The sequence below is a fragment of the Channa argus genome, chromosome 23 (assembly GCF_033026475.1).
Source record: "Channa argus isolate prfri chromosome 23, Channa argus male v1.0, whole genome shotgun sequence".
NCBI classification, from domain to species: domain Eukaryota; kingdom Metazoa; phylum Chordata; class Actinopteri; order Anabantiformes; family Channidae; genus Channa; species Channa argus.
Window position 1 is genome coordinate 12,649,321 of NC_090219.1, and position 15,715 is coordinate 12,665,035.

The window sequence follows — 15,715 nt, forward strand, 5'->3', positions numbered from 1 at the left end:
CGGCTCCGTGTCATGGCTTATCCTCAGGGCTTCCTCTTCCAGCCGTCCGTGTCTCTGGCTCTGCATTCCTGCCCGTCCTTCAGCTCAGGGGTCATCCTGGGTCCGAGGACGGAGGAGCTCGGCCGCTCCTCCTCGGGCTCCGCCTTCGCTCCGTACTCGGGCTCAGCAACTTCTCCCGGATTCAACTCCCACCTACCGTACGGCGGGGAGCCCCGGGCCGCTGCTACCCTCAACTCCTTTGTGGTGAGTGTCGGTACCGACACTTTCGTCTGTTTGCGCTCAGTTTGTGATTCGTGCTGATGGTGAGGAGTCGGAGTGCGTTAAACCATTTACAAGAAGTTCTGCTGCTTTGAAATGTGACCGTTTGTACATTAATTTAAAAGTCAAACTTCAGCCTGAAAATTATGAGTAAACTAAACATGTCAAATCGTAGGTCGCTTCATGTTTATTGAGTTATCTGAGTTCTGAATGAAAAAAAATCCTATAATGAGAAAAGAACGAGAAAAACAAAAAGTCATGTGTTTGTTCTGTGTTCTATAAGTTTAGTCTTGGTGATTGGTGTAGTTAGTGGTTTTCCTCAGTGTTGCAGAGATTTAAAACATTTGTTCTCCTGCATTTAGCAGCTGAACATCAACAGTCCATCGGCATCTGTGACCTGAAGCTCAGGCTCCAGCTTCTCAGGAAAACATAAAATAAATGTTTGACTCAAACACATTTACAGTGATGTTTCACTGAGAGTCTGTCTGGGTCGAACAAATTAAATGTAATTCAATTAAATGTTTGTTTAATGGAACCTGTGTTTCCCCTGTTTTACTATCAGCTTCTCTGAGAAGAGTTTGTGTGTGTGTGTGTGTGTGTGTGTCAGAGGAAACACTTCAGCAATAAAAATAATCACTACAATAAAACTAAAATGTTCATTTTGAGAAAAGCTTCACATGTTTAAAATGTCCTAATTTTATGTTTCAGAGTCCGGGCTACGACGCCTCCTCCCTGGACTACCACCCATTTGGGGCCCTGGGGCCCTATCCCTACGGAGACCCCGCCTACAGGAAAAATGCCACGCGGGACGCCACGGCCACGCTGAAGGCCTGGCTCAACGAGCACCGCAAAAACCCGTACCCCACCAAGGGGGAGAAGATCATGCTGGCCATTATCACCAAGATGACCCTGACCCAGGTGTCCACCTGGTTTGCTAACGCCCGCCGCAGGCTGAAGAAGGAAAACAAGATGACATGGACCCCCAGGAACAGGAGCGAAGACGAGGAGGAGGAAGACAACATCGACTTGGAACGTAATGACGAGGATGAGGAGTCGATGAGGACCAATAACGAAGAGGTGGAGATAAAGAGCGAGACCGGTGAGTGGGAGGGGGCAGCCACACCAACTCAAAACGTGTCTGAGCTGAGCCGACGGGTTCAGCTTTAGACCAGGAAATATGACTGTAAATGTCCGTGTGCAACTCCGGACCACTTACTGATCCATCACAAAAGTTATGTTTGCACGTTTTTAACACAAGTTCACATCCCTGCAAACAGAAGCACTAGTGAATCTAATAAATGAGCAGTAATTTATGTAAATTGTTCTTTTTTTTGCAGTGATCACAAGTAGCTGGGGCAGGTTGGGATGCTGGGGGGCAGCTCAGGTCAGGGACAGTGTGTGACATCAGCAAGTGACACCAAATAATGAAGTGTAGAAAAATAAGCCAGACTTGATTTAAGCAAACAAAAATTGAATGAACTGATGATTTTACCTCAGTAAAAGCAGCAGTATTGCACTTTAAAGTTCTCATTCAATTAAGTAAATGGCCTGAAAAATATATTGCATATTGCTTAGAAAAATGATTAGTATTAGTACATGGTAATAAGTGTCCTCACAGGTTTAGAACGACACGAGTATGTGTGTGTGACTCTGTTAATCTCCTTCTGACCTGACCCCTTCTACTGTGTGCAGCCGGCCGTGCCCCCCCCTCTGAGGGAGACTCCTGCCGGCTGATGTACAGAGAGGACAGCGGCAGCGACACCGACCGAGGAATCACTGACTCTGACCTTCTAGACTTGGGGGACCGGAGGCTGCCCCACATCCCGAGCCCCACCTCCACAGGGGGTCCTCCTCAAACCGTAGCACTGGGGACACTCAGAGCTTCAGACCAGCAGCACAAGTTGAGCCCTAAGGAGCACGGAGGCTCCTGTAGCACCACCCAGGGATCAAACCCGGCCCCTAAGCCCAAGTTGTGGTCCCTGGCTGAGATCGCCACATCCTCGGACAAAAGTAAAGGATGTAATGACTGTTCACAGAGTGGGGCAGCTGCACAGCAGCCGGTCCCAACGCCCACACCCCGGACCCCGTTCCCTCACAGCCCCGCCCTGCCTCGGCACCTATACTACACCTCCCCCTTCATCCCCGGATACTCCAGCTACGGGCCCCTGGGGCCACTGCACGGCGGCTCCGGTTCACATTTAAACGGATTACAGCAGACGGTGCTGCAAAGAGCCGAGGCCTACAGACTGCGCAGCCAGAGCCAGCTGGAGCTGCACGAACTCAAGAAAGGCATGACGAACGCGTAGAGCCAGGAGAGCCTGGAGACACAACTTATTTATTTATTTAAGGGGACATAACAGTTTGTGGGATTCTTCTCAGAAAAGACTGGATTTAAAGACAAGAGGCAGCAGAAACACTCATATTTCCTTTTAGACTGAGTTTTTCTATGTTGATAAGATTTAACCTTTGTAGTGCGTTTCTGCACAGGACATGAAGTCTAATTAAAGATAGTTTATTAATACACAAATGATCACCTGCAGTTTTTCAAATTAACGCTGCACAAAACTGCTCAGGAAACATGTTAACAGGAGGAAGGGGGGTCTTTTTAAGCAGAAAAAATGCCAGTTATAAAATAAAACAGGTGAGCTCCACAGGGGCTTGTAGGAAATAAAATCTCCACGGTGCCCCTGAGGAAATGGTTTTCTGTGGTGTCAATCTGAATAAACCATCATAAATCCACCAAGAAACTAGAGAAACAAAAGATCCCCAGAACTTCATTCAGAGTCTTGATGTTTTAACATTTTCTTCAGTATCATCGTAAAATACAGAGTTGTCTGAACATCCATGATCCACTGCTGCAAACAGGAACTGATCACAGAAAATCGAGGGTTTTAACATTTCTGTCAATCTGGTTCCTGCACAGGCCCTTGTTGGTGATGAAAGTTTCTATCATTTCTGACTTCATTTCAATCAAATTTCAAACAGAAAAATCTAAACTAATTTAAATCCTAGAAAGTGAGAAAAAGTTTAAATCAGGGGCACAAAGGTCCATGAAATCTATACCCAGTACCAGCAGATCACTGGGTCAAAACGTGGTTTTCTCCCAGTGGGGGCTCGGTAAAATTAAGGCATTAGTATTTCAATCCAGAGTGTGGGTAAGAGTTTTCCACTTTTATCTGTTACCTCTAATAGATTTCACTCAGCAGAAAAGATCACGTTGGACAGAATAGCTGCTACATCACATCACTGGTCAATTATCAACCCCTTAGTGTGTTTGTAAGAGAAAATTAGTCAGGCTTTGTCTGAAACCTCAGGTTTGAGTCACAGACCACAGTGACATTTTTAATTGGTGCTGCTTAATTCAAGCCAGAGATGGACCATGTAATTAAATCGTTACATTAAGTAAAGTTTTATCAGCTTAAGCCTTGTTGTTTATCATATTAACACTGTCTTCTAAAATGTTTTGTCCAGACTTTGACTTCATAGTCCCATCTGTGGTTTAGGTGATATATCATGCTGGTTAAGGTTAGAGATAGATCATGGTTTGGTTTGAAGCTTAATCAGCATGTTGTGTCTGATGTCAGTGTTAAAGGTCTCACAGTCGTTCTCCGAACTTCACTAAATTCACGTCTACATTTTAATAAATCTGTGGCCACAGAAACTGCTGACAGGGTCGATTATATAAATTCAGTCTATAACAACTCAAGTATTTGTGACCAACTCTAAGATAATAATTACGGATTATGTTTGATGACTGGCTGCACTGTACAAATCCTACATTACAATAAACAGCTATGCACTGAACATTTTATTAACGTACAATATTATCAGCTAGTGTATAGAAAGTATCAAGAGGAAAGGAAAGCTTTAAGTTTGTCAATGTTTCAGAATGTCACTTTATTCTAAAAATTCACAAAGGCATGTTTCCTTTGTCAAAGGACGACGAGTTGTTTTCTTTACTGTTCTTAGAAAAAACAGACTGTTAAGTAATGTAGTTAAGTAATGTGAAGCAATACTGAGTTTACTGAGCAGCAGCAATCAGGCTTTATGTTGCTGCACTCCACAGTCTGACAGTGACATAAATGTTCAACTTGTCCCGGTGCTTCTGCTTTTGTTTCCAAACCAACTCTGCTCAACATCTATCGAACTCCCCTCGACTCAGTCCAAAAGTACCTGACTCTACTTTACCTGTCTAGGAATGACAACAGTTCTCTTCACTGATGCCTGATCAGTTCTTTGTGCTAATAAAAATTAAACTCAAACTCCATATCAGTTAATCCAGGCTGACTGAATTAAATCTGACTAGGTTCTGACCTCTCCCAATTTCATATTGGTTGTAACTGACCTAACTCAACCTAACTTACCCCGATTCAATCCAACTTGACCGGAATTAACCAAACAAACCTAACGTAACTCGATCCAACACAACGTGACTTAGTCCGATATGACTAAAACTGAGGAAACTCACCCGGATCCATCTCAGCTGCAGATTTTGATGAAATGCTGTTTCTCTTTGGGCTTTTGAATGTGGTCTTTGAGCTGTTGCATTGACACCCTTGAAGTCCTAGTTCACCGTTTTTCCAAGTCCATCTTGAAAGAACAGGTGTTTATATGAACATAGGCCAGTTTTACTGAAAGTTTTACTTTCTCCTGATAAAAATATATGCTTTTTTAAAAGCCCTTTTCAACTAAAATCTATAGTCCCTGTTCTGTGCAGGTACAGAAATGTGTGTGTCAGAATAATACAAGGCTTCTTCAGTCTTTTTCCTTCTTTGTGTTTCCATGTTGAGCTACAGTGGCAGGAAAGTAAAAACAGCTTAGCAAGATTTCCACCTAAATGGACTTTAGATTAACTTTGAAATATGTTTGTGCTCAGAACAAATACTGTGAATTTTGACCCTCATCAAATCAGTGAAAATTTGTTAAATGCAAACTAAAAGTCAATGACGTTTCTCATACACAGTTTATTTTCTACTAGTTGGCAGCAGCAGGTCTGTAAACAAAGTCAGAAAAGCAGACTGAATGTGTTATTTTGCCTCCCTGTACACGAGGTGATTTAGAACAGCGAGCAGGTTCCTTAGCATTAAGCTGAAAGACCCAAAGAATCAGCAGCTAAGAGGATTACAGCTTTTTACATCTTCACACTTTCTCAGTGCATCTTTGAGGAATTAATTGTGCAAATTTCAAATGTAGATCGTTTTGAGGTGGGTGGATTTGATCCTGATCCTACAGCAGCAAACATAAGCTCTCAACAACTGGACTGTGTGCACTGAAACGATCGTCCTCAGCCCTGCAGAGGAAACCAACAGCAGGAACGTTTCAAAGTTTCATCCTGAGCAATAGCTGTGAATCTGCGCAGGTGGAGAAGTGAACTCTGTTACACGATATTTAACTACATGCAACAATAAAATGGAGATGATGAATCTCAACAAGTCTGCACAGAAAAAGCTGCATTATTTATTTATTTAATTTTGTTTTTTTAAGCAAAAGTCTTTGGACATTAAATCCTGAAAAGTTACAGATTTGTTTTTACCGTTCTGAAGGAATTTAAATGGGTTTTTAAATTTTAGTATATTCAAACATTTGATTCACTGTAGTTATTATTAGTTTGATTCTCTGCATCTTAGCAGATCTGAGAAGAAAAATCAATACAACAAATATAGTTATTTATTTCTAATGTACTGTTGTCACTAGATACGCTTTGGGGATGCATAATTTAAAAGATTTGCATTTTCACAAGTCTGTGAAAATGAAAATCTGATTTATGATTTTACTCAATCGATGAAAACATTTTGACATTAAATAACACTATTTTAAAGTTATGATTTGATTTATTTCAAATATAAATACAGGAAAATTCTGAGGACATATTTTTACCATAAGGTTTATTCATGTTGACTGATACCTCAGACTGTGTGGGTAAGTACAAATGTTAAAGCTAAATTTAGACATTTTTATTTTAGCAATGATGTAGAATTTTCTGAGCCTGTAAATAATTATGTGAAGTTAATTGAAAAAAAGTAGGAAAATTCCCAAACTGGAGAAATTCAGTCAAGTTATTTTACTCTTTAATTATTTTACTTTTACTTTAGTTTTCAGTAAAAACATATTTGTAGTATTTTCAAATGTATTGAAATAATTTACCATTGTGGCAATACTTATGTTTTTTTTTTTTTGTCTTTTCGGCTTATCCCGTGAGTTCAGTTTCGCCACAGCGGATCATTGTCCGCAGGTATATTTGGCACAGTTTTTACGCTGGATGCCCTTCATGACGCAACCCTCCCCAATTTCTACCGGGCTTAGACCAGCACTGCACAGCTGGAGACGGGAATGGGCTGTTAGGGGTTCAGTGACTTGCCCAGAGAAACTTCGACATATAGCACTGGGTATTGAACTATTCACCCTGTTGTCCGTGGACGACTGCTTTTACCAACTGAGCTACAGTCATACTAAAACTGAGAATTTGACGACCATGTTCTACTAATGCTGAAATCGGCAGCTATTGCTGTGAGGCTTTTATTATTTAGGCCAATTACACAGCATTTCTTAAATCCAAAAGGAAAATCCAGAGTCAGCTGTGCTAAAACAACACCAGGCTGAACGCAGTGCAAATGTTTAAAATGAGACAGTAACAAATGAACTGTGACCATTTTACTGAGAACAGTAGGAAAAGAGCAGAAGCCGCCTGCGCTATAAAACATTGATTCACGCCTGGAAAAAGAAAATGTTTGTGTGATTGTGATCAATAATTCATGAGCTATGCTGACGGTGATCAGAGGAAACAGAGGGTATTGATCGGTGTAGATCAACCTGGCAGCGCTCAGTCTGGAGCAAACGAACACTAATGATACAATTTAGTGCGACGCCGTCAGATCATAAAGAGTGTGGAGAAGCAGCAGGATCTGTTGGAGGTCTGCGTAGATTCAGAGGGTTAGAGAGTTTAAGAAGATTGAGTGACACCCAAATCTCTCCAATTTAGGCCGATCTTCAAATCTTCTTTTCCAAGTGAACATAAAATCTAAACTAATCATTTATGTGAAAACACAGCGTCTGCTCTCTGCATAGCAGAGGGGGACACACCTGGGCCAGGTGAGACCTTTTAACGGGTTTATTATTCTATTTTTCGACAGTCTCTGAGGCGGATTAACAGGACATCTACCACCCCCAAGCCTGTCACAGACAGTCTCTCGTCATTTTAAAGTGTTTGAGTATATCTTAAACCTTCTATATGTCAGTTTGTGTTAAGGGATAGTTGCAGATAAAAAGTTTAAACCAAATCCTTTTTGTGGTAAGTGGCAGAGTTCAAATGCAAACACTGAGGTGATGAAAACGGCGTCACAGGCTTCCTTTTGCTTTGCTTGCAGCGCCCCCCACTGCTGCACAAATACATTTACCAGTTGTGGGCTGTAATCAGTGACAACTTGCTATCAGTTCAATTACATGAGAAAAAAAAAAAAAAAAAAAATTTTAAGTAATTATTTCCATATAGGAACAAGGTAATTTTCAACTAATTTTATCATTTGACAAATGATAAAAAAAAATTAAAAAACTGCATCACCTCATGTTGGATGACATTTATAATGGAACCCGTTAAATTACTTTTTCTAAATGTAAAATTTTATTTTGACCTTGTTTAATCATCAGATCAGGTCACACTGATCTAATGTTGTTTTCCTAATCTTACTGTAAATATACCAAAATTACACTTAAACTCCACTTGTAAGTTCCACTTTTTGGGAAGTAAGACCGTGGTCTTTTTTTTTTCCATCACTGCAAAAGTTTCAGACTTTACAACTTTATAAAGTTGGTCTGAAGTATAAAAGCAAAATATTATGAACTTTTAAAAATTTGAGTTTCTCTGCTGTGTAACCCACCAACATTGGATTTTAGTAGTTTTTCCATGCAGTTACTTGCACCTTGAGTATTGAGTTTGTGTTTGATGCATTAGTTAATAAGGCATAAAGCATTAAAATAAATAAATAAATAGTGAAATTGGTCCTACCTTAACATTTTTAAATGTCAGGTTTTATCCAACCAACAAAACCCAAAGATATTAACATGATTCAGATGCAACACTGAAAGAAGAAGATGAATTTTCAATAAAACAACAAATGGTGTTTTCCATTTAGAGAAATTACTGAAATTCATTTTCTTTTGATTGAATTGTTGATGAAGGTAGCAGCTCTGTATCTGCAGAGGCTCGACAAATAACATGAAATTAACATTAGAACATCAAGGTGAGTGTCAGAGTGGAGGTGTGAATAAAACTGGTGTCGAGTTTCCTCCTGCAGCCGCTGGAGACTTGGCAAGAGCTGGGAGACAGATGGTGCCGTTTGCTTGCAGTCATACCTTCAGTGACCCTTACCGTTGCATGTCACACAACAGGAAGCTGCTCCATGTGTTTGACTGGGTGGCATCCTGTTAGCCTAGCCCCCGCTAACCGGCTGCAATATATCCAGTGTCACCTGGTGCCATCCACTACTGCATTTATTCCACTGGATAATGCTTCTATTTAAACAGGCTTCATATCTCTGTCAGGGAGGAGACACAGAAAACAAAGTGCCAGGAGAGGAAATGTCTCATGACACATTCAATAGTTTTCAGAATAATGGCAGTGAGGTATCAGCTTTTATGCATTTTCAACTGCTCCATGCATCTGACAGCTATAGTTACCTTAGGAATGAGTCCTAAAAGAAATAAGTCATTTAGTGGTTTTGCACTTCTGGTTCCTTGTCCTGAACACTTTAATTCCTCCCATCCACCTTTGTTTTCTGCATTTACTTTCCACCTTAACTTGATGCATTTTAAATTTTTGTTAGTGTTGTTTATAGTATTATACAAGCCAAGTCACATCAGTCTGCATACTAAGGACTTCCTCCACTCCTGTTCCCAGTCTTTTGAATATTTCTTGTCCCTCCCCACAGCAGACGGCCTGGCCTCATGCTCCACCTGAGTCTGTCAGAGACCTGCTGGGACTCGGATCCAAACTGAAAATTCCTCTGAAGCTTCAGCTGTCTTCTCTGCTGGAAGCAGTAGTGTTATTGTCAGACTTTTTCTTCACAACATTTCTGATGTTGGTTCATTTAGTTTCTTTGTGTCACACAACAATTACTTTTTTTTTTAAATGACTTTCAAAATTTCTGCATTTTAATTGCATTATTTACCATAGTATTTTCACATTAGGCAGTTTCACTGTCACATGTTTCCACGTAAATATCCTTTTATCAATGAGGCAAAATAACAGAACCACTTGTCATCATTACACATCATTAGCATAAACTGTAGCTAAATCAACGCTCTCTGAAACAGTCGGAACATTATAACCTTCATGAAGATCGATTTACTGCAGGGCTGTTGGATTGTACCAACATAGTTTTAGCTTGATGTATTTGTATAGGTCTGACTTCTGATTCACAGACTAACAAAAACCTGGCTTTAGTATTTTTCCTTTTAATTGAAGCCTCTTCAATTAAAATCTTTGCTGAAATTTCTTTCTCAAATTATTTTACTACATGAAGCAGAAAATGGGGTCTAGTTTTTCATGAATTTTGTTCTAACTTAATTATTCAAATTCTTTATAAAAACTGCAACACATTTTACTCTTCAAAAAGCTTCAGTGGTAATCTAATCTCGAAGAATATATTCGACCCAATATGGAGCTTTAGAAACACAAATACCACGCTAAAATGCGCAAGAAAAGTCTAATCAGAAAGGTTTCCCACCGATTTAAACATCAGATCTACTTCTGATTCTGCTGTATTACAGCTTCAGCCTTTAGTTAAAACAGATGTAACAAAGATGTGACATTGAGTTTCCTGAGATACCTAGTCAAGATTAAATGTATAAATTAACCACGGGGGCTTCAATAAAGAGGTCACAACAGTCAGTGTGGGTTAACTGCCATAACAAAAAAACACTACAATATTAAAATCCTAAAATTAAAGGAAAAGAAGGCGGATAGTCATACTATGGCTCGGAGTGTCCTAAATGTGAAATTACCACACAACAAAGCACAATCATATTAAATAAAAGGGACAACAAACCATACAAACACTAAACATGCAGTATAACAGTGACTGAATTCCCAATATACCAACCATACCCATGGGTGGAGGCCCCAACCCACCGCAGTACTACAAACAAAAGGAGGATTAAAACTCAACCCACCTAACAAATTAAAACCACAATGTACAGCAATACTATAATAAATGGCAGTCAGTGGTCTACCTGCAAACTAGCAAAGCACTGTTACTATATGTGTAAGGAAATAACCATACATTATATATTTTTATATAAACTCAAACACCACACCTTACCCCAGGTGATGAGACTGCTCAACTCGTTAACCTATAAAAGTTATGGCAGATCCACTTTTTTTGTTTTGTTTTTTGAGCATTTAAGCACCTGCCTCTACTACAGACATTAAAATACAAAACACAAAAATATCAACTGTAACTTACTAAAACCACAAGCATCTCAACAGTACCAGCAGAATGAGAAGCACCTGTTCAACATTTCTTTCTTAATCAGGTTGCGGTTTCTCTCATTGGCTGCTGCTCCTCTGTTGCCACCACCCCAACCTGAGTCCTAGTGTCTACCTGCCACACACAGATAACAACAATGGCAGCTTTAAAACACTGTGTATTCTGATCAACTGTTCTATCATTTATTTCACTAATTTCCCATGTAAAACCTGTGTCAAAGGCTTCGAAACAGAACCAGTTTCAACAGTTAATTCATATTAACTTAGTGTTTCACTGAGCCAGAAGTGGCGTAATGGACGTCTTTCTAATTAACTCATAGTGTTTATTCAGTTTGGTTTTACATACGCAGAAATGACAGTTTTTCCCGCCATCCGCCTTCACACGGAACACGTGTCTTCTTCTGAATTTATTTAATTGCTGGTAGTACACAGCGTTTATGTGAATGACTATCATGTGCGCCACCTTCTGGACTGGAGTGTGGTTATAATTTCTCAGTTTTTAAGAAATGTCATAATTCTACCATGTTTTTATTATTGGTCGTAGTGGGCGGTGGGCGGTGTTTGTAAGTTGTTTGATGTGTGTTTTTTAATACGATAACGTGTGACAGGGGTCATCTGGTTGTCTCCAGCAGTTCGTCATAAGGAGGCGACGTAAAGTTTGTTTACCGCCAGTTCAAAATGGAGCCGAGTCCGGAGGAGTGTCCGTCACTAACAGGGGCTTTACTTTATTCCGTTTTAAGCCTGAATGTTCCTCCGATGTTCGGGGACGAGATTCTGGAGCTGTACCGGCTTCAAACAGCTCTCCTGAGGCGGAGGAGGGAGCGGGAGTTGATGGAGAGAGAGCGGCGGCGGCGGCAGTACTTGCGGAGGAGGAGAGCATTCGTGTTGTCCTCTATCGCCGCGGTGTTGAGTCTCATCAATTCCACCAGTAGACACATATGGGTCCGGTACCGGGGACCCGGACAGAACTTTTGGTCTATGGCCGAATCGTTTGACGACGAGGAGTGGAAGGCGCAGTTTCGCGTGTCCCGAGCGACGTTCAACTATCTAATCGAATTGCTCGGTCCGGCCATTAAACGCCGCAGGACGAACTACCGAGTCCCAATTGAGCCGCGCCGGAGACTGGCCATCACCCTGTGGTGGTTCGCCTGGTCCGGAGAGTACCGCTCCATCGCCGACATGTTCGGGGTGGGGATCGCCACGGTGTGTACAATTGTTCGCCAGGTTACCTCGGCCATAGTGGAGCGACTGTACGACCGCTTCGTGTCTCTTCCTAGCGGACAGAGGCTGGACGACACCATCGCTGCGTTCAAGGACCGCTGCTACCCCCAGTGTGCGGGGGCCATCGGCGGGACCCACATCCCTATCGCGGCCCCGAGAAATAACCCCGACCATTACCTGAACAGGAGAGGCTGGCACTCCGTTATTCTGCAGGCTGTGGTGGACCACAACGTGTGGTGAGGACTGCACCCAATGATGTTTTCTGTTTAAAGCGTTTTAATGCGGCCCTAACGCTATTTGTTCTTTCCAAGTTTCACTGATGTGTACGCTGGCTGGCCTGGAAGTACAAGCAGTGCAGCAGTGCTGTCCAGCTCAGACCTGTACCTGAAAGCAGAGGACCGCCCAGACGGTTACCTGTTCACCAGAGAGGTGAGAGGACAGAGCCTGTAAAAGCCCCCTTTTACCTACTCTGCTGCCTTGTGGACCACAGCATCCGTCAGTTTACAGAGCGCATGCTGCCATAAAACACACTGGCTAAATATGCATGTGGGCAGAATGCAGATTTAGAGTACTGATCTTAAATAATTAGTTTACTAGCTGATGCCTGTAAAAAGTAGTCATAGCTGATTGTTTCAATCATTTTTCAAGTAGAACAATGACAAAACTTTCTCTGGTTTTAGAGTTTTTGCTAATTTTTGCCGAACACCCTTTTAAGTCTTCCCTTTGGGAAGAACTGATGGGTGTTTTTTTTTTCTTATTGAGATTTTAGATGCTAATGATTGGTAATGTGATGTAGAATGTTTTATTCACAAACCTACCTTCAGATTTAGGGTTTGTGTCAGTGCAGCCCCTTTTTGTTATACACTTCCTAGAAGTAAGGCAGAATCTAAAAAAATCATTTTATAGGTAACACATTTTTAAATCCTTAAATGCTCTGAATATTTTTAGGTTTAATGAAAAAAATTACCTGGTAAGGTCTCAGAATGTTAGACCACACTGTTTTAAGTTGATAACGTAGTTCTCCTTTTTAATATGTAGACCTCCTCTTTTAATTGTCCATTAAATAATGCTTGTTTATTCCTTTGGCCTTGACTCCAATCCTCAGTGTAGAAATGGGATCACACGTTTTACACTTGTGTTTGTATGACATCTGAGGAAACTGAACTGAACTGAGCTGATAAAGCAACCAACTGGAGTCTGTTTTGTTGCAATGACTAAAGCTGTGTTTTTCTTAGAAGTCGCTAATTTCTGAAGGAGTGGAGATCCCCATCCACCTGATCGGGGATTCATCGTACCCCCTGAAGCCTTGGCTGATGAAAGGCTACAGCCTGGAGCACCAGCTGTCTCCTGAGCAGCGTCGCTTCACCTACACCCTCACCTCAGCTCGGTCCGTGGTCGACATCGCCTTTGCGCGGCTGAAAGGCCGCTGGAGGTGTCTGCTGAAGAAAAGCGACATTGATATCTCAATGATTTCCAGAATTGTGGCTGCGTGTTGCGTGTTACACAACATTTGTGAAAATCTGGGAGACTCTTTCCTTCCTGAATGGAACACAGACATGGCTCCTGCTGGGATTTATTCACGACAGCCTGATACAGAGCCGTATGAAGAGGACTCGTACTGTACTGCTGAGGTCATCAGAGACACTCTCACCTACAACTTGCTCACTATACTGCAGTACTAAACACAGTACTGACACTGAAAAAGTAATCCAGCAGATCAGTAAACTTCACCACAAAGTCTATTTAAGTACTGGGTTTGTTTTTTTTTTTGTTTTTGTTTTTTGTCCTTTCGGCTTATCCCGTGATTTTAGGGTCGGCACAGCAGATCATTGTCCGCATGTTGATTTGGCACAGTTTTTACGCTGGATGCCCTTCATGACGCAACCCTCCCCAATTTCTACCGGGCTTGGACCGGCACTGCACAGCTGGGGAGGGGAATGGGGTTTTAAGTACTGTATTAATGCAAAATATTGAGGTATTTCTAGTTGACTAGTTTTTCCATTCTCTGCAGTTCAATACTTTGTCTTCACTACATTCATGGAAAAGGCAAATTTACTTTTATTTACTACATTTAGTTAACTGCCGTTTCTTTTCAGAATCTGATTAATGCAACTAAGTACAGTTTAATCATTAGATAGCACTGTGAAAATCAGCAGCTAATCAGCAGTATGTACAGTAATTTACATTTTAATTATGAGATAGAATGAATGATTAAAAATCAGCTCTATCGTTACCAGCAACAATATTAATGTGTTGAAAGCATTAATGCATCAGTAATTGTATTCCAATATTTGAATATTCACTGATGACAAATGAGACACTCTACATAGAGTACTTTTACATTTAGTACCAGTAATGAGCAGTACAGTAGCATTTGTATTTTTACTGAACAGTATTTCTGCACTTTGGTGTGAATGTTTTTATTTCTGTAAATGATGTGATTACTCATTTCACCACTAGATGCATTCAGGAGATCTACAGGAGGAAAACTGCCTCAGTGTTGTTGACTATCAGCACTCCCCTTACATCCATGATGTGACTGGTGCTATTACTTACAGTATATCTACAACAAACTAACCAGAGTAGAGAATATGCTCGTTAGTTGTTGGTGTATTTCTGTGTTTGTGTTTGTTTAATACAAAGTTTAGGCAGGAAAAAAGATTATTTTTGTATTTATTTTTTCCATTCTCAAGGCCAAGTCAACACTGTCCTTCTCTTCCTTTTCTCTTGTGATTCTTCAGTCCTGCACGTACACAAAGACAGCAAAACGTTGTGTCCATGTGTGTTTCATGTGCTACGAGTTAAGTCCAATTAACCCATACAACCAAACAATTTTAAGCCCACATGATAAATGACTAAGAACATGTAGCATTTTATTATAACACGACTTTGTTTAAGAGCTCTAAAACCTAGAAGAGTTACTTTTTGTTCAGAACTTTTGTATTTACACTACTAGTATTGGTACCTAATTAAAAGATCTGAATACATTTTATCAACAGTTTTAGTTTTAATTGATGTTTCTAAATAAAATTTTGGTTCTCCAGCTGTTTTTCAGAAGCCATGTGCTCAAACAGTTATTTGTAGATGTAGATTTAAAGAGATGAAAAAACCAAATGTAGGTGGGTAGTATGAGGTGTGTAGTTGTGGAGGATATACCTATTGTACATACTATTAACAATACAATTATACTATAATACATATGATAGATTTAATATTGTATGACTGTATCTCAGTCATCCAGGTTTGGTTATCCAAAGATTTGATCATGTCAACTACACTTCTTTCTTTCTTTATTAGAAACGTTTAGCTATTTATCCAAGCAAGCTTCTTGCAATCATGTGGAATATATGGATATATACAGCAGTATACAATTGCAATTATAAACTCTTTATGAATGGCCCTTAAGCATGAAGTGTCACTGTTTACATTTCGAGTGATTTCGTCCGGTTTCTCTGTTCAATGGATAATCATTATATTTAATAATACGTTATATTATGCGTTTTGATTCTGAAGCTGATGTATCGGTTAGTCATCGTACGTTAAAAAACAAAGCGATTGCAAGGCTTTTACAAACGGATTTCCTGAAAAACTACCGTGAGGCCTGCCAAGCTGAAACAAAAACAACCGGAAGTAATAGTATTTGACTGGCAGTGGACCCACCCATTTGTGCTTAGCTACGCACGTTTAGTGGGCGGGGGTAAGATACGCTGGTCTTTCTATTCTCTACGTGAAGTACGTACCGAACTGACGTTT

The 15,715-nt window shown here is 40.6% G+C and overlaps 2 protein-coding genes across 3 annotated transcripts; both read left to right on the forward strand.

Moving 5' to 3' along the window:
• The first annotated feature begins 12 nt into the window (after positions 1–12).
• On the forward strand, positions 13–5,690 carry irx5b (iroquois homeobox 5b). The gene is made up of 3 exons (XM_067493913.1): positions 13–243; positions 967–1,357; positions 1,951–5,690. Exons 1-3 carry the CDS (start codon positions 13–15, stop codon positions 2,562–2,564), a joined length of 1,236 nt encoding a protein of 411 aa, XP_067350014.1. The 3' UTR covers positions 2,565–5,690.
• A 5,736-nt stretch (positions 5,691–11,426) lies between these two features.
• On the forward strand, positions 11,427–14,675 carry LOC137108545 (putative nuclease HARBI1). 2 transcript variants are annotated; one of them, XM_067493262.1, is made up of 3 exons: positions 11,427–12,198; positions 12,274–12,391; positions 13,198–14,675. In XM_067493262.1, the coding sequence occupies exons 1-3, from the start codon at positions 11,498–11,500 to the stop codon at positions 13,642–13,644; spliced, it is 1,266 nt and encodes a 421-aa protein (XP_067349363.1). In that variant the 5' UTR covers positions 11,427–11,497; the 3' UTR covers positions 13,645–14,675. The 2 variants fall into 2 exon arrangements, with proteins under 2 accessions (XP_067349363.1, XP_067349364.1); XM_067493263.1 differs by having other exon boundaries at positions 13,201–14,675.
• The last annotated feature ends 1,040 nt before the right edge of the window (positions 14,676–15,715 follow it).

What these genes read in the sequence shown, in the direction of transcription:
- LOC137108545 (XM_067493262.1), top strand. Translation starts at nt 11,498, where the DNA reads ATGTTCGGGGACGAGATTCTGGAGCTGTACCGGCTTCAAACAGCTCTC. An exon ending in GTGGTGGACCACAACGTGTG is followed by an intron (nt 12,199 to 12,273) that starts GTGAGGACTGCA and finishes GTTCTTTCCAAG; the next exon opens with TTTCACTGATGTGTACGCTG. An exon ending in GTTACCTGTTCACCAGAGAG is followed by an intron (nt 12,392 to 13,197) that starts GTGAGAGGACAG and finishes TGTTTTTCTTAG; the next exon opens with AAGTCGCTAATTTCTGAAGG.
- irx5b (XM_067493913.1), top strand. Translation starts at nt 13, where the DNA reads ATGGCTTATCCTCAGGGCTTCCTCTTCCAGCCGTCCGTGTCTCTGGCT. An exon ending in CTACCCTCAACTCCTTTGTG is followed by an intron (nt 244 to 966) that starts GTGAGTGTCGGT and finishes TTTATGTTTCAG; the next exon opens with AGTCCGGGCTACGACGCCTC. An exon ending in GGAGATAAAGAGCGAGACCG is followed by an intron (nt 1,358 to 1,950) that starts GTGAGTGGGAGG and finishes TACTGTGTGCAG; the next exon opens with CCGGCCGTGCCCCCCCCTCT.